At 40.5% G+C, this 23627-nt stretch overlaps 1 protein-coding gene across 1 annotated transcript in view; it reads right to left on the bottom strand.

Annotated features, from left to right (window-relative positions):
• Positions 1-23627, bottom strand: part of EPAS1 (endothelial PAS domain protein 1) — a 115399-nt gene that overhangs the window by 20286 nt on the left and 71486 nt on the right. The window contains exons 3-6 of the mRNA XM_067565082.1: positions 18531-18682; positions 16798-16882; positions 14509-14627; positions 14200-14402 (exon numbers count right to left, since the gene is read on the bottom strand). Coding sequence (XP_067421183.1) covers positions 14200-14402; positions 14509-14627; positions 16798-16882; positions 18531-18682 — 559 coding nt within the window. The remainder of the gene's footprint in view (positions 1-14199; positions 14403-14508; positions 14628-16797; positions 16883-18530; positions 18683-23627) is intronic.

Genomic DNA, 23627 nt, shown 5'->3' with positions numbered 1-23627 from the left:
ATCAGCTGACCCCAACTCTGAATTGTGGTGCCATGCATTTTTTTTAATCACAGTGTGAACATACTCTTAGAATACTCTTACCATTCATTTTTATAGTTAAGATTATTAAGGCAGCCATTAAAAACACTTCTCCCTCCCCTGGCCCCAGTAGCTTAACAACATTGGAAAAACTCACGACAGGCAAATCACTGCTTATAAGTTGCCACACTGTCTGCTACTCCAGATGGGCCTGATCCTCCATTCCTTGAGCACCCAAAATTCCCACTGATTTCACCAGGAGCACCATGTGCAAAGAATAGAAAGTCCTGCCCTCTGCCTATCTACTGCAAGAACATAAGAACAGCAACACTGCATCAGATCAATGGGCACCTAGTCCAGTATCCTGTCTTCTGACAGTGGCCAATACCAGGTGCTTCAGAGGGAATGAACAGAACAGTAATCATCGAGTGATCCGTCCCCCATCGCCCATTCCCAGCTTCTGGCAAACACAGGCTAGGGACGCTTTAGAGCATGATTTTGCATCCCTGCCCATCCTGGCTAATAGCCATTGATGGATCTGTCCTCCATGAACTTATCTAGTTCTTTTTTGAACCCTGTTATAGTCTTGGCCTTCACAACAACTTCTGGCAAGGAGATCCACAGGTTGACTGTGTGTTGTGTGAAGAAATACTTCCTTTTGTTTGTTTAAAACCTGCTGTCTACTAAGTTCATATGGCAACCCCATATTCTTGTGTTATGAGGAGTAAATAACATTATTTACTTTCTTCACACCAGTCATGATTTTATAGATCTCTATCATATCCCCTCTTAGTCGTTTCTTTTCCAAGCTGAAAAGTCCCAGTCTTATTAAACTCTCCTCATATGGAAGCTGTTCCATACCCCTAATCATTTTGTTGCCCTTTTCTATACCTTTTCCAAGTCCCATATATCTTTTTTGAGATGGGGCAACCAGATCTGCACGCAGTATTCAAGATGTAGGTGTACCATGGATTTATAAAGAGACAATATGATATTGTCTGTCTTATTCTCTATCCCTTTGCTGATGATTCTCAACATTCTGTTAGCTTTTTTGACTGCCGCTGCACATTGAGTGGATGTTTTCAGAGAACTATCCACAATGACTCCAAGATCTCTGAGTGCTAATGGCTAGTTTATATGTATAGTTGGGATTATGTTTTCCAATGTACATTACTTTGAATTTATGAACATTGAATTTCATCTGCCATTTAGTTGTCCAGTCACCCAGTTTTGTGAACTCCCTTTGGAACTCTTTGCAGTCTACTTTGGACCTAACTATCTTGAGTAGTTTTGTAACATCTGCAAATTTTGCCACCTCACCATTTACCCCTTTATCCAGATTATTTATGAATATGTTGAACACTGGTCCCAGGACAGACCCCTGGGGGATACCACTATTTACTTCTCTCCATTCTGAAAACAGATCATTTATTCCTACCCTTTGTTTCCTATCTTTTAACCAGTTACTGATCCAGGAAAGGACTTTCCCTCCTATCCCATGGCAGCTTATTTTGATTAAGAGCCTTTGGCGAGAGACTTTGTCAAAGGCTTTCTGAAAATCTAAGTACACTATATCCACTGGATCACCCTTGTCCACATGTGCATTGACCCCTTCAAAGAGCTGATATATTTCAATGCTTCTATAATTCTTATGGTTTTGACTTTAAAAACTGAATAGTAGCAAGGGATTAGCTTATTATTTTTGGTATTTCATTTATCAAAACAAAATACACAGTAAATTCATGCCAGGAGAAATATACTAATATTTTAAAGAAATCAGCTGCTCTACTTATGCAGTAATGTTTCTCAACAAGAATTCCATGAGGATTTTTGCATATTGACTGTGTTACTTGGGTCAGGAATCCACAAACTAAGCAGGATTTACACAGATAGAATTGTGAAAATCTGATCTCCCAAATCAGAAGTTTCTTAAAGGACCTAAATAAGCATTTAGGGCCAAGAAGGATTTAGCTGGTGATATCAGGGAAATAAAAAAAAGTCTTCTAAGTGAGTAGACCTATCAAAATAAATATTTACGGGCCAGGGGATTTTTAACTTTAAATAAGTGTTCAAATTAAATTTGAAGTGCATGTAACAGTCACATGAAAAACGTTCAGAAATTTCTCTAATAAAAACAGGAAACAAAGTAGACCTCAGTTAATAAGAAAACTTCTCTATACATCCAACAGCAAAGAATCTACATCTACTGTAGAGAATCCAAGGAACCATTATAGTTTATTGTATCACCCAGTACTCTTGGGTGACTTTTTCTATTCTTTAAACAAACTGCAGTAAAAACTGGGAAATTAACAGACAACAACAAAAAACAATTGACTAACTCCTAGGTTGTCATAAACATTACAAAGCCAGGAAATTCAGACTTCAATGAATACTCAGTCTCCTCTCTCTTCCTGCACGTAACTGCCATTAACATTAATGTGCACAAATGCTGTGCCCCATAAGCCAAATTAGAAGGGACCAATTCTCCTCTCAATTAGTCCCATTAAATGCCAGTGAAATTCCACTGCCTACAGAGGAGTTACACAGGGCTACAAGCCGCACAACAGGGTGCAGAATCAAACTCTCAGTTTTGTATACATGTGCACAGAAAGGGTTGTTATTGGTCTGGGTGTTTTGCCAGCGCTCTAGGGAAAAAGTACAGCCCAAACCATAAACATCCATAAAATAGGTGCACATAAATATTGCAAAAGCCAAGTTAATGTGCATGGCAGCCACCTCCAAGGCCTCCCACAAGCCAGGAGCCCAAAAAAAACCTATGTACGCTAGCATGTGGTTTGATAGCTGACACTGCTGAATCAGGTGCTTTACACACATAAACATATGGCCCACATCCCCTGTGACCCCTTGTTCTTGCCCCAGAAAACTCCATGTGTCAGATTCTGATTTCAGTTGGTATGACTCTAGATTTACACATGTATAACTGGGATCAGATCTGGCTCCTTTGTGGGGAGCCTACCAAGCTGTTTCTCTACAGTTCTGGGGGATCCATGATTGGAGTGGATAGTTTGTCCCCTGCACTCCCATTGCTAATCATGGACATCCCGTGGAGTGCGTATGGAGAGTGCTAGTTGCCACCCAATACACAAGATAAGTAATTCATCCTGTTCTATGAATACACAAGAATCCACCAATATGTTGATTCTGCTTGTTGTAAATTACATTTCTTCAGACATGTCAGAGTGATGTGGGTTTGAAAAACATTCTGTTTTCTATTAATTTGCTTATTGGTGAACAAAATACAGCACGGACAACTCCCAGGTTAAAAAATCATGAGTTAGGGCCATCCAAAATTATGAGACTTAAGAATAACATTAAAATAATAAATTTGGGGTTCTTTTTATTTGCCTTCTGGTTTCTGAGCCTTTAAGGGGTACTAGGGTCGTGTTTTCAAGCTTTCCTTTGCAACCATGAGGGCTAGAAGTTCACTTTTTAATGAAAGCTGAAATTCTCACAATCAGTTGCTTCCAGAACCCAGGGCTTTAAGTAGAACACCTACTATTGTGAAACTCACAAAATAACTGTGAATGCTGCAAATAGGTTATATAAATAAAGATAAAAATCAAAGTCTGCTCTGTCTTCAGTGGAGATGAAGTGGGGTAACTGGCCACAGAATTTGGCCAACTGTGCTAATTTGAATGTGTAATCTTTAAAAATTTGAGCCACTGGCCTTAGTTAATGGCCCAGAATCAGCAAACAACTAAGGTGGCATTGCAACCCCAGCACCTGGGGCAAGTTTTTAAAAATTCAGAGAGTTTGGGATTTAACCCTAATTCTGAAATATGGATTTAGAGACAGGAGGGAAAAGAAATCAAGTTTACAAGTAAAGGGAGGGACAGATTCTGATCTCAATTATACCAATGTAAATCCAAAATTACTCCATCATCTTGAATTAGAGTTACACCAATGAAATAGACATGAGAGTCCCCTGCACTGTAGTAATGCATAATTTTGTCTGCAATTCAAACATGGCATTTTTAGCCAGCTGCATGATGATTTTGTGGATTTTAATCCCCTAAAACCTCTTTCAATCTGTTCCTAGCTAACTTCCTCATTACAAAATTACCCTTGTAGTTCCATGTCACAGCTCCACCTCTTGTAGTATGATCCTCCAGTGAGGATGTCAAACTGAATTAGATCATATGTAATCTTTGAATTAAAGCGTTGTGTCTCTGGCAAGGGGTGTGTCAATGTCCTTTTACTGAGATCAGCCAAAATGTACAAACGATATATTTTTTTAAAAAAGCCGTCAAGACGCTGAGTGTCAAAGAACTGCAATCATGCTGTGAAATAAATAAATACTATTGAACAAAGAGAAATCCTAAACCCATCCCAAATCACAGTGAAATAATATCCAAGTATTAAAGTTTTAAAATAGCTACTTTTTTGAAATTGGCTAAATCAACTGTACACCCTTGTTAACTAATCTGTTAACAGTACAAGGCTTCACTACATTTCTTTTTAAATACTGTCCAGTGCAGTGTGATTGTACTTAACTAAAAAAATTTGAAGCAAGCAATTGTTCCTTTTTCTCCCCCTCCCCCCCAGAAAACTCAAATATGCTAAAAGTGCTTCATGCATATATATATATATATTTTTAAAGTACCATACTCTGCACTACAGAAATTTGTATCCACTAGTGATTATAGGAATAACCTTTACTTTATTTAAAGTTGCAGAACCATTTCATGCTTTTTGGGGCGGGGGTGGAGGAGTGGCACAGATCATTTTCAAAAGCTTAAAGATAACAGGCTGCAACCTTTGCAGAGACGGAACTTAGATTAGCCAATTCCATGCCACATTATGCGCCAGATGTGCCACCAGTGCTGCATCACACCCAGACCAGAACTCCATTTTAAGTTACTGGGCATTTTGTGAAAGAACACAGCATGCAGCAAATAGGTGGAATGTGTGTGCCAAAAACGCTATTTGGTAGCTGCTTTAGTTTAATTTTTGAGACAAATCCTCCAGTTTCTCTGAATAGCTTCCACAAGAATCTTCTGATTGTACAGAATCTCAGATGAACATACAGAACACGGTAAATAGTACAGTAGCGATCAGTTAGCTTGAACCAACCAATCATAAGGAGGGCATTTTTCTGGAAGTGTGATGTAGGAGGGAAGGGAAGGAGAGAAAAATAGAAGGGGGAAGATATGTATGTATTCTCCATGGGACTAATCAATCATTACAAGAGTTAAGAAGTCCTTAGTACTTGGGGTTTGAACACTGGGCAGAAAATTGTTTCTCAGTCAAGCTGTGGAATGACTAAATAGCACAGTTTATTTTAGTGTAATTTTGGACAGCACTTCTACTGATGTTTGTTTTGCATTCTTAGTTAACATTTATGTTCTTTTTCAAGGTTACATGGCTGCTAATTAGAGCAATAGTAGTAATTTTAGCTGAGGAAGGCACAAGTAGTTGGAAAGCACTTTGCTATCCCTTCTACTTCTCTTTTAAAATGTAAGGATTTATGGAATTTTTCTTTTGCTGGACTGCCTCTTGTGTTTTATGACCTGAATCCTTCTCTCAGTTACATCCAGAGGGCCAGTTTCTCTGCTCAGTTATTCTGGTAACAACATATATCAGAATCTAGCAAAACATCAGAGAGAGATGCACTGGTCCGACAGAGCAGAATTTGGCCCAACTGCTATATATCAATGTAGTTTTGAGAGCTGTTCTACTCTTTCCTTTGGAGCACCCATTTTTAATTGCAGTCAAAACATTGTGGGATGTTAGTGACACACAGCCAGGAAGGATGGCTTTGTGGGTAAGGCACAAGACTGGAAATCAAATGATCTGGAGTCTATCCCCGGATCTGTCATAGACTGTCTGTGTGACATTAGGTAAGTCACTTCACCTATTTGCAATTTAGTAAAATGCATGCATGGAAAATTCCCTACCTCAAAGGCTGCTGTGAGGCTAAGTTCATTAAAGGTGAACAGTAAAGGGCTGTTTTTTTAAATTGGGCTTACAACCTGTTTTGCTTCTTTACCATATATAACGACAGACTGAAAGCTTTCTTATTTAATACTTCCCCCCAATTTTTACCTTAGAAATATTAAGCATTTAAAATATGACTGTGTGGGATGGCCACAGTATTGGTTATACTTGTTATTAGATACAAGTGATGTATATGTGTTCTTAACACCTTGATTTCAATGGGACAGCTCATGGAAGAAGCTATTACTCAGCAGTGTGAGAGGCATATCTCAGTGCCCTTTGTGGCAAGGTGTGATGCTACAGGTGCACCCTGCCTTAATTACCCAATTGTGTCATCAGTAAATTCACGTTAAAGGAGCTGGTCAAAGGGAAGCCAAAACAGACTAACAATAAGTATGTCTCTTTTACAAAGGAGAGGGAATAGCTGTAACCACAGTTCATAAGACTCTTACCTCAGGACCATGGTCCAGAGCCCCCAAACTTAAAAGTCCACACACAAAGTCTCCGGGCCTGGTCAGGCTAGTCCCCTGGAGCCTAAGAGAGCAAGCAAGACCCATTGCAGTCTGTGAGACTTCTAGTCCCATCTCTCCTGCTCAGCTTCCTACTCCTGTTTAAATAGCCCAGCCCCAGGGTGGGATGGGGGGCCTTTTTGATTACACCCAGCTGTCTTGGTTGTAAGCTCCAGCCTGTCCCGTAAAAGGGTTAGTACCCTCCTTCACAGGCAGAATCTGGCTGTCCTACATTAGTACCATAGAAGTGCTTGGAAATAAAGAGTGTTGGTACAGACATTTTTGACTAAATTCAAGACTTACAGAAAACATTAAAGGAAACGCTCAAGATTTGGACAAGATTTTTAAAAAGCACTCAGCTCCTATTTAGGCACTTCAGTGACGTGGCCAGATTTTCATACATGCTTGGCCCCAGCACGACCCAATGAGAACAATAGGGGTCTCTGGGTACTGAGATATTTGGAAAATTTGGGCTTAAGTAAGTTGGGTTTAATCAATGGGCAAAACTGACCGACTTCCATAGGGTTACGCTTTTACCCCATAATACAAATGTGCATTGAGCCAGTCAGCTGATGGAAATTTTGTTATTGTTGTTTTTTTCCTTGCTGGTCTCATTACAGAATCATGAATGTTAAAGATGAAAAAGACCTCATACATGATTAATTTGGTCATCTATCTTGTGCCTCCTCTGACGAGGTGAAGACCTATTTAAGATTTATTCCACACATTAGTCAAACAGAAAAATAAAGAGGTATATTAAAAATAGTTTTTTAAAAAATGTACCAGGACTATACGTCCTTTCCTACTAGTTTTTCAGTTGTAGGACAACCCAAATTTGTTTTATTACAAAACAAAAAAACATGCCACATATAGGCCTGTTTCTCATTAAGTAGAGCATGTAACTAGAGTCTATTTAGTTAAATATTATATTTTTAAAATTTACAGTATAACAATTGCAATCTCATCTAAGGGCAGGGTATGGGAACCCCTTTCATTTGCTTATTTGCATTCTCATCTAAAATAAAATCTGAACTTCAAAATTTGTCAATTATGAAAAATTGACTTTAAACCCTTATTTAGTATCCTCTGTTGTTTGCATACTTGGAGCTACTTCTGATTTACACCAATGTAAGTGAGCAGAATACAGCTCAATGTTTCTTGTCTTGGCTATCAAACAGGCTGGGCTGCTCAGTTATTTCTTAATAGGAATATACATGGCGTGTCCCCTAACTGGGAGTAACATTGTCTGAAGTTCATGTTTCTTTTGGAATAAAGACTTATAAATAACAATAAAAATTTGTATCCTAAAATAGATTTATCTACCACATATTTCCCACCCCCCCAAAAAAAACTGTTCCAATAAAAAAACCAAAAAACCTACAAAGGCTGTCCAATCAAGTTTACTGTCATCGTGAAGTTATGACTATCCAATTACTTTGAAGGCATGCCCAAAACCTGTTACTGCTAGGAAACCTGTATGTCACCTGCCCTTCCAAATCACGCCATGCAGGCCTGATCCTCTCCCACTGTTTGGAATAAATACTTTCCGCTAGGTTTTCTTCCTATCACACATAGAGTTAAAAATGTTATAACCAAACTTTCTCTTTTTTTCCTCCCTCACCCTAGAAGTATGAGGTTTCTAAAGATAATGCCACGCTTCATCCACATTATCCTCTGATGTTTGGGAGTACTGGTCCAGAGTATGGTTTCCTTTTATTTAGCACAAAACGTACGGATACAAAATTTTATATGCCAGAGCTGCTAAAGAAATTTTGTGGGGTTATGAAATTCTAATCCCAAATCCAGATAAAGCTCTTACGTTTGCATTGGGACCTTTCCATACACATCATGATATTTCTATCTACACATCTTCCTAGTGGCTCCACAGCTGAGGAAGCTACTGAGCATCAATAATTCCACTCAAGGGGTAGAATAAATTATTACCTAAATTGGCTTTTGTTGGATTAAAGACACCCCCACTGGAGACCTGCCCTTATGCAGATGAAGTAACTCCTTACTTGAATTATTGAAGTGTCTAGCTGATCAGCACTTCTACATTACAACTAAAATAATCCTTCCTCTAAACTACTTAGCTAAATGACTTAATCAGGTGTTTAACTGAAATACAATTTGAACTCCAGTTTTCATTTTCACATTTTTATAGGTCAATCGTTTATTTTCAGGTCCATACCTTCACTGAAGCGATTATCAAGGGGCTCTCTCACTCTCATTCACACACACACACACACAGATACATGTGCCTTCCCAAGAGCAATTTACAAACTAGCATATCGTAATTTTTATTGCAGGAGAGAAAAAGGCAGGTCTAGTTTATTCCAGTCTACAGCACTTGGGGTTTTATACCACACCCATCACTGTGCCATCCTGAGTAAAATTCAAAACAACCAAGATGACTTATAGTTTCTGCTCCATTCTACCAAGTGCTAATAGGCAAAACATTGGTAGGTTGTGTGTTGCTTTGTAGGAAAGCAAGACTGAAGGAGTGAGTTTAGCTGAAAGTGCTGTGATCATTCTTTGTGTTGGGGTGAATTTCAGTCTCAGCTGACTGCCGAAACAGCCCTGTTTCCTGCATATACGAGCATCACCCTTAAGGTAAACAATTCCATTGATCCTGGGGAGCAGAGCTGCCTAAAGTGGTTGAGGTGGTCCTGAAGGCATCCTGGACTGAACTCATTGAATGCTCTGAAATTTAAGACTTTAAATGTGATGTTCAGTAGAGAACTTAATGAAGTAAGCAGTGATAGCGGTGATCTTGGTAGCTGTATTTCTGAGGAGGCAAGCTGCTACATTCTGTGTCCCTTGGAAGCTTTTTCAAGATTTATGCCTTCAAGTCAAGGCATACTGATTGCAATAATCCAATCTGGAGATAATGAGGTCATGTGATTGAAACCAGGTCATCCTGGAAACAGATGGGGCACAGTTTCCCAGCAAGCCACAGAAAAGTGTTTTTTGTGGCTGATGCTATGAGAAATTCCAGTGTGAGTGAGGTGTCTAGAAGGGCTCCTATACTGTAGATTGTTAAAATAATCCAGAGATAAACATCCTCAATTAAAGGAGATAGAACAGCGGTGACAAGCTCTTCAAAGTGTTTCCCTATAAATTTCGCAGTGTAACCTTTATCTTGTTTGGAATTAGTTCCAGTCAATAACTTCTCATCCATTTGCTGATACTGGCCAGATGATACTGGGACAGCTGAGTGATGGTATAGTTGGGTATGATGCAAAGGATAAATAGAGTTGATTGCTGTCTGCTCATAATTGCTATTTAAATCATTAAGTCTCACATTTGTCCCAGCAGCTGAGTAGGTCAGTAGATACTGAATAGGTCAGGAGAGAGGAGTGAATCTTACATTACTCCAGATGTGTCTTATCGGCACAGCAGTGGTTGCCCATCAGCATCCTATGGATACTGGCCTCAAGAAAAATTCAGACCGTTTCAAGGGCTTCCTTTTGACACTGTACCAAATTTCTTAGGCAGAAAGAAACATCCTATAATTAGCTATGTCAAATGCTATTTCAGGATAACTGAGAAGACTAAGAGCATGATGAGTATAGAAGTTTGCCCCTTATCCACTGATAACAGGAGACCATCCTTCAACATCAAAACCAGATTCATAAACAGAACTTCAAGTACCATTTAAAATGAAAATTGCTTAATGAATATTTTCACAGCAGCCAACCAGTCAGTCATGGCATACTTTTGAGGCACAGTGGTATCAGCTGGTTTTTGTATTGCACATACAAGATTACTGTAAGAAAAGAGCCAAGTTCCCAGTGTACATGATGAGGCCAATTTTCCATTTATGCGCCTCTGTTTAGACTCCAAGACAAAACTGTTGCAACATGCCTTCATGTTGGACACCTTCTGATGTTCTGATATCATCACACAAAGATGTGGCAATTCAAATCAGGACAAGTTGATGTTGCATCAGCCTCTCATATATTTTGTGTTTGGGATGCTTTTAATGACTTATAAGTTGTGACTAGCTTTTGAAAAACCAGTTGAATGGCTACATTATTTTTGCCCAAACTAGATTATGAGCAAACTTTTTTGTTTTTAGAACTATCATGGTGCATCCAATTCAGACCTCTCAGAACAGAACATTCCACTTACAAACAATTTTGTTCATAATGTCTGTCATTTTCAGGAGGCTTTTTTCTTCCTTGGTTTGTAATTCCAAGAGATGTTGAAGATACAGTGATTTCTCAAAAGTCAAGATTAGGCACTAAAACTAATTTGGTGAAGTCTTTTATGTAATTGGTAGGGTGTGCAAATACCACTGAAACCCAAAATAAAATTAGACGGATGTATTCACAGATTTTAAGGTCAGAAGGAATCATCAGTCCTCCTTTACAGCACTGGCCATACAATTTCATCCTATGATTTTTGCATCAATTTTAAATAATTTGTCATTGAATTACAGCTTCTCTTTAAGGATGAAGACCTCCAATCTTGATTTAAAGACTCCAAATGATGGGGAATCCACCACATCCCTAGGTAAACTGTTAATTACCCTCACTTAAAATGGGCATCTTATTTCTAGTTTGAATTTGTCTACCTTCAGCTCCCAACCATTGGATCTAGCTATGACTTTGTCTGCTGGATTTGAGAGCCCTCTGCTAGCAGAAATCTCCTGGCTAGAAGCATAAAAGCTTGCTAGCAAACTGGGCTAGGCCAGTCTCTTTGCCTCACTGCCTGATCTGGATATTTTGGAGATGGTTAGGCTTGGGAGTGGCACATGCCTCTTCTTCCAATTTCCTTTTGGACTGGATTTACTTCCTTGTGTGCGTTTTTCCCCGTGCAGTTTGCCTAGGCTGTTGCTTTTGATGTGTCTTGGCAGGGATTCTTGCTTCTTTTTAATTTTTTCTGGGGCTGCTGAGGAGTTTTCTGTTGAATGAAGTTTACCCACCGCTGGACAAGAAAACTGATCCACAAGGATTTCCTGAGGAGAAACTGATACATGCTGGGCATGAAGTTTCTCACTTATCATTTGTCTGTGCTGACATTTCACCTTTCTAAGTTATATTATAATCACCTTGATAAAAGAGGAACACCACACACAAAATAACCCTCCACTAACATATGTATAGTCTTGCTGCCCAATCTTCAGCGAAACCAGTGTCTCTCGTGAAATGCTCTAAGGAAAAATCAGCTGGGAAGAGACAGCACATCAGTGATCTCAGCACCTGCTATTGTATAACTAAGACAATGCAACCAAAACCTGCCCTGTAAAGCAAGTCCTGCTATGTAAGGCAGGACTGAAAGCACCAAGTCAAGAGGTGAATTTTGTCTCTATGTAGCCTAGTTTTAGAGACAGTGAATCTTTGAAGGGCAAATATCAATACCCTGAGGCCTCATGCTTAAATACTCACAAAATAAAAGCTGGGAGAGACAGATGGATGCTATAATGTAGTGGAGAGTCTCCTGTTCCCCAGAGGCCTGCCACTAAAATGAATTGACAACCTTGGTAATTGCGAGACATGTTGCTCTTTATGAGTCAATTCTGTACATTTTTCAGTAGTGACGTCTTGTTTTTAAATGATACTGTAACATCCTCCGGTTTTCAAATCATTTTTTATATTGGAGTGATCTCCCCACAACACCTCGTGAGCCAAATTTTTAAAGGTGCCTCATAAGTTGTACGCAAGGAATTTCCCTGTGGAAGCTCAGCTTTTATGTGTACATGAGAATGGGGGTGGGGGGGTTGTGCGCACGCACACAATCAAGTGCATGTAGAAACTCTGAAGAAAATGTAGAATTCTCTTTTGAAAATCGGGCCCTTTCTGTTAATTCTAAGAGTTTCCCATGGATCCACCATTGGATCCATGCATGTGCATGGTGCTCACCTGCATGTGTGCTTCATATTCAGTCTGCTCTGCCCTGCTGGTAGGCAAGGCATCATTAGCCCCAGCCCTTGCATTCATACTCTGAGAATTCCAACATACTTTTTTTAAAACAAAAAGAAGTTAGGCAGCGGCCTACCGTCCAAGCAGAGCAGACTCAAGTTGCAATCTTCAAAGTACATTTCTAATAATGATATGTTTGCTACTGAGTTCCGAAGGAGGCAATGATTTCAGTCACAAGTTGCCTTTACACAGTCAGCTGGTACATTTCTAATCTTTTTACATTCAAAGCTGTCAAAATTAGTAACTTCTGTGGTTGCTTTATAACATTATTTAAAGTAATAAAACTCTTACTCACAACCATTCACAAAGTCTTCAGAGCAGCAAAGAAATTAACTAAATCCCCAACCTGCACACAGTTACGCATGTACTTAACATTAAGCATGTGTATAGTCCCAGTGACAACCACTCTGACTTCAATGGGATGCTCTTGTGTTGCATACATGCATGCAAGAGTTTGCAGGATTGGGGGCCTACACAGTCAACCAGAACATACTGCCATGGATCAAATCCTGAAATGTAAAGGATAATCTGGTGTCAGAGTCGGCAGAGAGCAGAAATATTGACCCAAAAGTTGAATGTTTGAGACAAGACTTTTGCACTAGGGTCATTAAGTTGGAATCACCAAAAAGTTTAAATGCATGATCTTGCAAAATTAAAAGGGGAGGAATAACCATCAACGATTAATTGCCTTTCACTTGGCAAAAGAAACGTATCTCTGCTTTATAGCTGCAGCAAACCTGTTAGACTTCTTATAAACTCTCCATTGGAGAATGCTTTACCTATTGGATTAGCGGGCTGGTAACATACTGACCCAAGAAACCCAGAAAACAGCACTTAATTTGTATCCACAAAATATGGGAAGAGCATGTGAGTAAGGGCTCTAAGAGCAAGCCCATATATTAATTCTTTTCTTAAAAACAACAACAGATTTCTGTTACTATTAAAGCTCTTCAGAACTAAAGGGCTAATGCTACTGCTCCAAACTGGTTCATCTTCTACCAGTGATCTTGAAATATTCTACTCACCAAGAGAGAAAATAATTTTAAATGTGAGAGTAAAATCTCATTCCCCACCCTCTTATCACCAATCATCATGGTAAAGAGCCAGGGAATAGATATTGGCCCCAATTCAGAGGTGAGTATAAGTGAATCATGAGGGCATCATTGGTGTGCATTATACCTCCTTCCAGTCCTTCCTGGTCATGCATGTTACACCAATTTAGATTCACTTTAGACTCACCTCCATAATCTCACGCACATTTAACAACATGGATTTTACAATCTCCCCCTTGTGCATAACCTCCTCATTTGGCCCTTTGGGTCTAGATTGGTAAATTTTAATGACAGTTTTCCAAGGTTGGGTGGAGACTGCAGTTGTCATGGGGAAGAAGGAAAGGGAACAACTATGACTCTAGAGCACTGTCCCCCCACTCTATGAGACCTTATAGAAACTCCTCTCCTAGTGTTGAGGGTGGGTTGGAGAACTATGGTGAAGGAAACTAGCCACCCACCAAAGGAATTAACCCAGCTGAACCTGGGGATTTCCAGTTAGAAATCCAAATGGATATTGACATTGCTCAAAGCATCATTAACTCCTGCTGGTTCCTCTCCAGAACTGCTGGAGCAACCAGTGGAAGAATATGACCCTTGTTAGCGTGAAGTAATTTAACCTGTTTAAAAATAAAGAATATTGTGAAGGAAGATTGTGGTTTCCTGTTTATTGGCTGTTTTGTTAATAAAGACAAATCAGAAACCTCCTAGGCAAGGAACAGTCAGTAGACTCTTTACCTGTCATCACAGTAGGTAAATTTCATGTCCATGCTATGACGACTCAAGAAAGTCTTGCTGTCCAGTGGGATATCAAAGTTTGACGGGTGCTGAATGGGTTCACACATTATTATAAGGCAGGTGAGGAGAGGCTCCTTATACCCACACAGGGTGTGAGGAGGACAAGTGTTATACACCTTAACTTGTCCAGTGCAGTGCAAGACCTGAAACAAATAATGATTTCATAATAAGGCGTTAGTTTAAAATATGCTGTCTGAAAAGTTAGTCCAATTTTCATCAATAAAACTTATTATGGCTAAAATGTGATACCTTCCATGTGGCAGATTTGAGGTTTACAGTTCTGCCCCTGTTGGTAACAGTGCATTTCATTCTCATGAAGAAGTCACGCTCTGTAGACATGTCTTTGCTTTTCTTTCCAAAGCCTGGACCTAAGGTCAGAAAAAAGGTAAATTCTTAGCTAATAAATATTTTTGCAAGGGGCAGAGTTGTTTGTGTTGCTTTTTAAAAATTCTTTCTTTTGCTTTTAAGCACAAAATATTTGTACATTGTTTGGTTCTCAAATTGTTACCTTCCACATCAAGACCTGTGCCCTGCACACTCTTGTTTAAGTAATATTTAGCACTAGTGTGAAAAATAAATCCCCTCTTAGGGTGAATTATTAGCCCTTTCCACCACTTAAATCCCATTTCAACCCCATGGTAAGGCCCAAATCCTGCAAACTACTTCATGTGGGCAGATTCCTGTGCCCATGCACAGCTTCACAGAATTAAGCAATGCTCTGCACAGGTGCAATCACAGAATCACAGGACTGGAAGGAACCTCAAGAGATCATCTAGTCCAGTCTCCTGCACTTATGGCAGGACTAAGTATTATCTAGACCAGTGTTTCTCAATTAAATTTGGCCACGGAACCCTTTTGAACTCAATAAATAATTGCGGAACCCCCCCAAACTCTTAACAGTATTTTTACATATGGGGTGAAAAAAAAGTCGAAATAAGCAAATTATATAACAAATTTCAAACAACTGGGTCAGCATTTCTCAATTAAATTACCCTTATACTCGATACTCTCCGCCGAAAAATCCGGGACATCATCCCTTTTTTGGCGGCGCGGAGAACAGCTGCTCTCGGCGGCGCGGAGAACAGCTGCTTGCAGAAGCCTAACAGTGTTCCTGCGGAACCCCAGGGTTCCGCGGAACACCAATTGAGAAACACTGATCTAGACCATCCCTGACAGGTGTCTGTCTAACCTGCTCTTAAAAAACTCCAATGAGAGATTCCACAACCTCCTTAGGCAATTTATTCCAGTGCTTAACTAACCTGAGAGGAAGTTTTCCCAAATGTCCAACCTAAACCGCCTTTGCTGCAATTTAAGCCCATTGTTTCTTGTCCTGTCCTCAAAGGTTAAGGAAAACAATTCTTCTCCCCCCTCCTTGTAACAACCTTTTATGTACTTGAAAACTGTTATGTCCCCTCTCAACCTTCTCCAGACTAAACAAACCCAATTTTTTCAATCTTCCCTCACAGGTCATGTTTTCTAGGCCTTTAATCATTTTTGTTGCTCTTCTCTGGACTTTCTCCAATTTGTCCACATCTTTCCTGAAATGTGGCGTCCATAACTGGACACAATACTCCAGTTGAGGCTTATTCAGTGCAGAGTAGAGCAGAAGAATTACTTCTTGTGTCTTGCTTATAACCCTCAGGCTAATACATCCCAGAATGATGTTTGCTTTTTTTCCCAACAGTGTTACACTGTTGAGTCAGTTTAGCTTGGCATCTACCATGACACCCAGATCCTTTTCTGCAGTACTCTTTTCTAGGCACTCATTTCCCATTTTGTACATGTGCAGCTGATTGTTCCTTCTTAAATGGAATACTTTGCATTTGTCCTTATTGAATTTCATCCTATTTACTTCAGACCATTTCTCCAGTTTGTCCAGATCATTTTGAATTTTAATTCTATCCTCCAAAGCGCTTGTAACCGCTCTCAGCTTTGTATTGTCCACAAACTTTATAAGTGTACTCTCTATGCCATTATCTAAATCATTGATGAAGATATTGAACAGAACCAGACCCAGAACTGATCCCTGCAGGACCCTACTCAGTATGCTCTTCCAGTTTGACTGTGAACCACTGATAATACCCTCTGGGAATGGATTTCCAATCAGTTATGTACCCACCTTATAGTAGCTCCATCTATCTTGTATTTCTCGAGAAATGGTCCACCCATGCAGAGCAGTTTGCACAGATTTGGAGTGTAAAGATTTAAATGGTATGGGAGCCCTGTACATTGTAACCTGCGTTTTAGCTTGTGGTACATCATCTTTGCCAACTATTGCAAGTGAAGATGTTGCACCTCTTTTAGTCTGGTAACAAAAAAGCACCAGAACACACAGTTCTTAGTGCTGTTATATTTAACCAATGTTTCCACCGTTTTTAAAACATTTTGTTGTTGATGATGCCAAAGACTATTCCAGGCATTAACATTCTCACTTGCCTGTGGGCACTATCAAACTTCTGCTATCTGTCAGTTGCTTTATTGGGGTTTTTAAAAGGCAAACAAGAAAAATACATCAAAAAACTTTAACTTTGTTCTTACCAGTTTTCAAATTCAGATTCTCTCGAATTTCCTCATGGTCACATGGATGAGTGAAATCAAATATGCTGTGTCCAGTTAATTCCACCTGTTCAGAAAACAGTACATATATTTAGCCAAAAGTGAGAAGACTGAATAAAGTTTAATAACAGAGAAAACTATTTTGGAACACTAATTCATTCAACACTATGAGAGAAAGGGCAAAAGCAGTACAACATGCCTGATCTTTTCTTGATGATCATTTCAGTCTTTCATGTTCTTTTACCTGTTTCCCCCCTAGGGTATGGATTACTCTGGGGCATTTTTGAGGATTTTTTTGGGTAACAAGAAAATAATTCTTAAGCTTAGAACTATAAGCCAGATATCCTCAATGAACTAACTAGTCAGTGCAACTAAGTCTGTTTACACCAACTGAAGATTTGGCCCTAAAACATTAAAACAGACATGACGGGCAGCCTATTCAAGACACAGCATGCCAAATACAACCCTGGTTTGTGCAACTGTCATGGCGTGCATCATATCAGCAATCATTTTAGCCCAATCTCCTGCATCTGCTCCTAATTTGGATTCTATATGGTATATATCCATTTATGCATTTTGATTTAACCTTTAAAGAGACTGGTAACTCACTTTACCCATGCGTAGGGCCTGATCCAAAGTCTACTGAAGTCAATGAAAAGACCTCATTGACTTCAATGGCATTTGGATCCAACTGACAACATCTAAGTAATCAGACTGTACATGGGAGAGGATGGGAGTAGGGCAAGGTGGCCTGTAGAACATGGCACCACAGTTCTCCCACACATGCTGCAGCTGCAGCTCCTGAATGCCATTTGCAAGGTATGTCAGGACCATTGCATTAGAACAAAGATAGATCCTACGGCCCTTAGCTTTGTTTGGCCCTGGTCCATCTTCTCAGTCTTTGCAAGGCCAGTCCCCTTCCTTGTGGCACATGTGGTGTTGAGCAACTCCTGCTCAGCCACTCCACCCCCTGATGCCTAAAGCAGTTATAGTCCCCCACATGACAGGTGTATCTTAACACAGGCAGAGACAAAGTGTAAAGCAAAAACAGATATTTGAATGTACAACTCAGTAAAAGGACATTTTCCCTGCCACTGCAGGGGCCTCAGGCTCTGGTGCACCTTGGTCCTTCCTATTCTCTCCCTGTCGCACATAATAGTTTGGTCGTACTGCAGGCTGCAATATTTTGTTCTAGTTTCAGCTGTTGGGGATGGTGCGTAGATGCTGTTGGTGGCCTGTGATAAACAGGAGGTCAGACTAGATGATCTGGTGGTCCTTTCTGGACTTAAACTCTATGACATTAAATAGATTCCCCCCAGTCCTAAAGCAAATCAGTCACCACACAATCAATGCCCTCCCTCTTCTCTACTACAAAATCTGGGAACATAGGCCAATCTTGTAGCCTCTGAATCTGGGTCCTAGCAGGCCCAATGGAAAGTGGTGTTCCAGAGCGGAGAACCCTTCTCTGAGAACACCCTGCAGCCAGGCACCTCAGTTTTAAACAGAGGGCTCACAGCCTAAGATGCTGATTCCAAGTGCTGCAGTGTCACACAGGGGCTACATTTGCTCCCTGTGTCTTTCAGTGAATGAGATGGCAGCTTTATTAAGCAAACTTGGAGTTCGACAGAAGCACAGGGAGACAGAGAAACTGTATTAAGGTTTCTAGGAATTACGTTTCAAAGGCAGCTGTTTGAAAGTGGTAGGGAAAAGGTTACCTGCGTGAGGCCCATGTATTTGTTGATGTTCTCTGACAAAAAGATCATGTCTCCATCCTGCGTCACCACAGCAATAAATCCCTCCAAAGCTTTCAGGTACAAGTTGTCTATCTGCTGGTCTGTCTCACTGTCACTCTCATTGTCAGCACATACTGAAATACAGGGAAAGTGGCCAAAAATAATCAGTGTTCAAAGCCATCATTTTTCTGCTTACTGTCTAATCACATCCAATAGCAAAATGCTTTTCTGATGCCAGAAGGCTGGCAATAGAAAAACCCTTCTGTGTGCACTCTCTTGAGGAGGAGGGCAATTGAGTGGGCCATCTGCATTGGTTGTGAAGGGAACATGCTTATCAATAGGAAGAGAAAAGACAGCTTTTGTAAAGGTGAAGAAACAGTTACTTACCTTACAGTAACTGTAGTTCTTCAAGTTGTGTTGTCCATATCTATTCCACCGTTGGTACACATGCACCCCATGCATTCATGTTCAGATTCTTTGGGGGTCACGCCTGTACCTTGAATGTGCTTGTGTCTCCAACCGAGGACATAAAGGGTGGGGCAACCCCAACCACTCCTCAGTTCTTTCACCAGTACAGAAACCAGGTATTATCAGACTCTTTGTTGTAGCGGGGAAAGAGGGTGGATCATGGAATAGATATGGGCAACACATCATCTCAAAGAACCACAGTTACCATAAGGGAAGTAACTATTTCTTCTTCTTTGAGTGCTTGCCTATGTATATTCCACTCATGGGACTCACTAGCAATGACCTAGATCATAACAGAGGGCACTAGCAGTCTACCAAATAATGAAAAAAGGGTCCTACCAAAATTAGCATCAGATTTTGACACTTTCACTATGGAGTAATGCTGGTTAAACAGACGCACTGGACCCCAAGCTGCTCAACATTTCTCTAGTATTGGAACATTTCTCAAAACCACAACAGAAGCCGCTTGCTTTCTTGTAAATTGAGCTGCCACTCTCCCTGATGGGTCTATATGTGCTTCACTCTCATTGGTGGGTCTATATTTGCTAACTCATAGCACAATCGGATATGAGTAGAAATCTGTGTTGAAATGGCCTGACCTTTCACTCTGTCCCTATAAGCAAGGCACAATCTGGGGGATACCCAAAATGGCTTAGTTCTGTCTACTAAAGAGTGCCTAAGAACATCGAGGACATGAAGCTTAGCTTTACCTTTGTTTGAATGAGGTTTGGGGGACAACGTAAGTAGGTGTATAAAACTCCTTTTAGATAGAAGTCAGAGACTATTTTGGTAAAAAACTTTGCATGAGGTCTCAAGGATACCTGCTTTCTATGAAAAACTGTACAAGAGGGCCTTTGCATTAGTGCTTGTATCTCTTTTAGCCTTGTGTAGGATATTACTGCTACCAGAAAGGCTGTGTTATGGAAAGCTAAAATAGGGATCACACAGCTAATGGCTCTAAGGATGGGCCCATTAACTGTTAGTTCAGTATTTAGATCCCAAGGAGTGGGACATTCTCTGATTGGGAGATAAACCCTCATAAGGTCTTTTAGGAACCAAAGCACCGGAGGGCATGAAAATGTGGAATACCCTATATTGTTCTGGGGAAAATTGCACTGAAAAAAACAGGTGATGACTGCTTAGCTGACACAGAGAAGATGAAATCTGGCATGCTGTGTTACATAGGTGCAGGAAACCATGGTGTCCTAAAAGTTTGAGACAAGTCCTCACCAATATCTTGGAATGAACTTGTAAGTAGATGCACAGGTCTTGAAGTCTCTCTTGTGGAAGATAGGCCATTTGAGATATTACCTCTGGCTAAAGAGGCAATTGTATTAGAGGTTGGATGGAGAGATTTTTTAGGTCCAAGAACCAAAACTGCCTTAGCCATGCTGGAGCTATACGATGATTATCCCTTGAATTGGAATTAGTGTTGACTTTTCGTTGCCCTTTTCACCTCTCTCGGTCTAAAAGAGAAGAGAGACCACTGAATGGAGTCAGCTATCTGTTGATGCAACTGTTCTTAGAAGAGGCTAAAGAGACTAGTAGATGTTCTGTACAAGATAAACCTGCACTTCTTATCTCCGGCTCTAAGCTGCCACTACTGCTAGCCATTTTTGTGACTACACTTGACTTTGCCAAATGGTAGCAACCTATACCGTAGTAGTAAGAATTGCCCACTTGAATTTTCATACCTTCTGTGGACATGGCAAACTGCTATTTGGAAATAAGTATCCTGGAGGTAGAGAGCTAAGTCAAATGGACTTAGGGTTAGAACCATCGAGGCCAGAGTCACCATCCTGATCTGGAGCTTGTGAATAAAGATGTTCAGTTGTATCAGGTCCAGAATAGGTCACTAGACCCCTTTCTTTTCAGGAATGAAAGTAAAACCCTTCCCCCCTGTACTCTTGAGGTATTTCTTCCACTACTTTGAGGTCTAGAAGTGACTGCACATCCTGATGTAGTCTTCCCATAAGAGGGGCCCTGAAAACAGATGAAGAAGAAGTCTGGGGATTGGGATGTGGGGTGGTCTGGAATTGGATGAAATAGCCACTTCTATGATTTTCAAGACTCAGCAATCCATAGTGATGGTGCTCCAGATCACATGAAAATGAAATAAAAGATTCTCAAATGGAGGTGATATAACAGGAAGATCCAGAAGAATATGTACACTGCTCCTGACCAAGGAGTTAAATCTGCTGCCTTGATGAGGAGGATGCAGATAACTTCCTTTTGTGGATTTTTTGGCACTTTCTAAGTGTTTCTGGTTGCCTTTAATTGGGTACCTCTCTTGTGGTTGAGGCCTACAGTGCTTCCACTTAGATGCAGGAGCATAGATTCCTAAGGACTACAGTGTGGCATGTGAGTCTTTCAGAAAGTGTAAAGCTTCATCATTTTCACATCCCTCAAATGACAATCCTTGGTTGTAATTTGTACCTCTTTAGGGATCCCAGATGACTGCAGCCAAGAGGATCTCCTCCTGGAAGTTGAGGTAGCCATAGGTCTAGGAGCTGAATTTGCAGATGAAAGACTGCTTGGAAGATTGTATGCACCACAAGTTGACTTTTGGCCATCAAAGACTTAAATTCCTCCCTATTACCTTGGAGAAGCTTGTCCACAAATTTAAATATGGAATCTCACTTCAAATAACCGTGCTTCATCAACGGAGCCTGGTATTAGCAGTTCTCATTTGGAGTCGTGATGTAGATTTTTTCTGTCCAAACAAATTTAATTTGGGTGGTTCCTTGTCTTTTGGTGTTGCTTTTTGTTGAATGTATTGTAGTCATCTGGGTCAAGGTAGATGACACAGGCACTACAGATGAGTGGATGAGATGAGTGCTAAGATGAGCTGATCTTCTGTCTGTGACTCCTCACCAGAGCTCTGACCAGTCTGTTCAGCTGGTAATGGAACAGACTGGGCTGGTTGAAGAGCCCCTTGATGAGTTGGAGAAGGGGACTTGGCCCTGGACTGGGATGTAGACGTTGGCCTTGTAGCATGACTCATTCCCCATGGAACATAATAAGGCCAAGGGTGCTGGATAGCACCAGAGGCAGATGGCCAAGGAGGACGATACCAGGGAACACTATGACTCTTTGAGCTTCTATGGGCTAAGATAATTAAATTAAGTCTTTGACTCCTTCTCAGGTGTATACTGGCCTGAATGCCCAGACTCCTGGGAACAAATGAGTGAAACCTCCCTACTGTCCTCAGACCCTGAGAAGGAGAATGAATAGTCATCCTGGAGAGGAGAAACTGTACCAGCTAATATGCTGGGAGCATCCTCAGACTGAACTCTGGTCAATACTGCTTAAGTACCTAGTACCAGTGTAGAAGCAATGGCTGGTACCAGGGGAAGCACCTGCACTACTGCTGATAGCAGGGAAGCTGGTACTGAAGAGACTAGCAGGTGTTCTGTACAAGACTTTGGTACTGAATATGTTGGTGCCAAAGACAGACGAGAGGATGGCATCAGTACTGGGGTAGGTAGTACTGGGGGCCTCAGTGCTGAAAGGTAATTTTAGTGGTGCCGAAGGAGCCAGTCTAGAGGCCCACTGACTGGTGCCTGATTGGGTGCCAGAGGTACCCTTTTGTGCCTTGTGATCCCCTTTTCACTTAAGACTCGAAAGGATTTGTGGCTCCCGAGGAAGGACTTGATGAAGAAGACCTAGATCTCTTCCCTCTGTGGACTGCTTTTTCTTGCCCTTGTCCCCCGAGATTTTACCAGGCAAGGGGGATCTTTAGGAACAGTTGTTTCAACTCAATAAGTACAGGAGCCAGCAAGGAGCCCTTATTGTTTTCTCTATTGTTGCTTAATATTACTACTTCAACACACATCTATTCTCCAGTCAATGAGTACATGTAGTGCCTATTAATACTAAGGAAATGTAGGGCCTTCATTTGCGGACACTTGATTTGCACCTGCAATTACTGAACCTGCATGCAAACTGGGTAGTGGCAGAAGCAAATGTGCCTGATCTGTACACCCAAGTACCCATTTGTACAAGTAGATTAGTGCATGCCTATATTGTGTGAATCCCTCTCCCTACATTTAAATAGTGAAACCAGTCATAAGCTACCAGTCAAGGGACAGATAAAAATCATTTGCTTAAAGGAGATGTTCATCTAATAAACAAAATCACTCTTAATATGTTTGTCGCTAGTTTAGGTCAGTCTCTTAAGACAAAAGATGGCTGGCTAACAGAAGCCTCCTGTACAGCTTGCACACTATATCCTTTGCTTATTCTGCTACAGAAGAAACACGTATTCATGGAAACGGAAATTATCCTTTTCCCCCTACCCTTATACTGACGGATTCATCCTCAGGAATTTTTGCTTCACATTTCTACTGAAAACACTGATTTTGGAAGCCTGCTAGAATACTGAAGCAGCTATTACTTTACAGATACATATATTTATCTATTTCATATATTTTAGCAGGGAAGAAACTGAACTCAGTTGTTCTTACTTTAACCTACCTAAAGAGTTATTAAGATTAAAGGGTAAAACATACTTATACAAAGGGTTGAGCACTTTGATCGATCCACTTAGACGAGTGAAATATTGTCAGATAATGTCAAGAATGGTCAAATATTTAAAGCATTAATTTATTA

This window comes from Emydura macquarii, unplaced genomic scaffold, assembly GCF_026122565.2.
Source record: "Emydura macquarii macquarii isolate MOO-44397 ecotype Brisbane River unplaced genomic scaffold, CSIRO-AGI_Emac_v2 contig_2676, whole genome shotgun sequence".
NCBI classification, from domain to species: domain Eukaryota; kingdom Metazoa; phylum Chordata; order Testudines; family Chelidae; genus Emydura; species Emydura macquarii.
The sequence above is the reverse complement of the archived record's forward strand: the minus strand, read 5'-3'. Positions and strand labels throughout refer to the sequence as shown.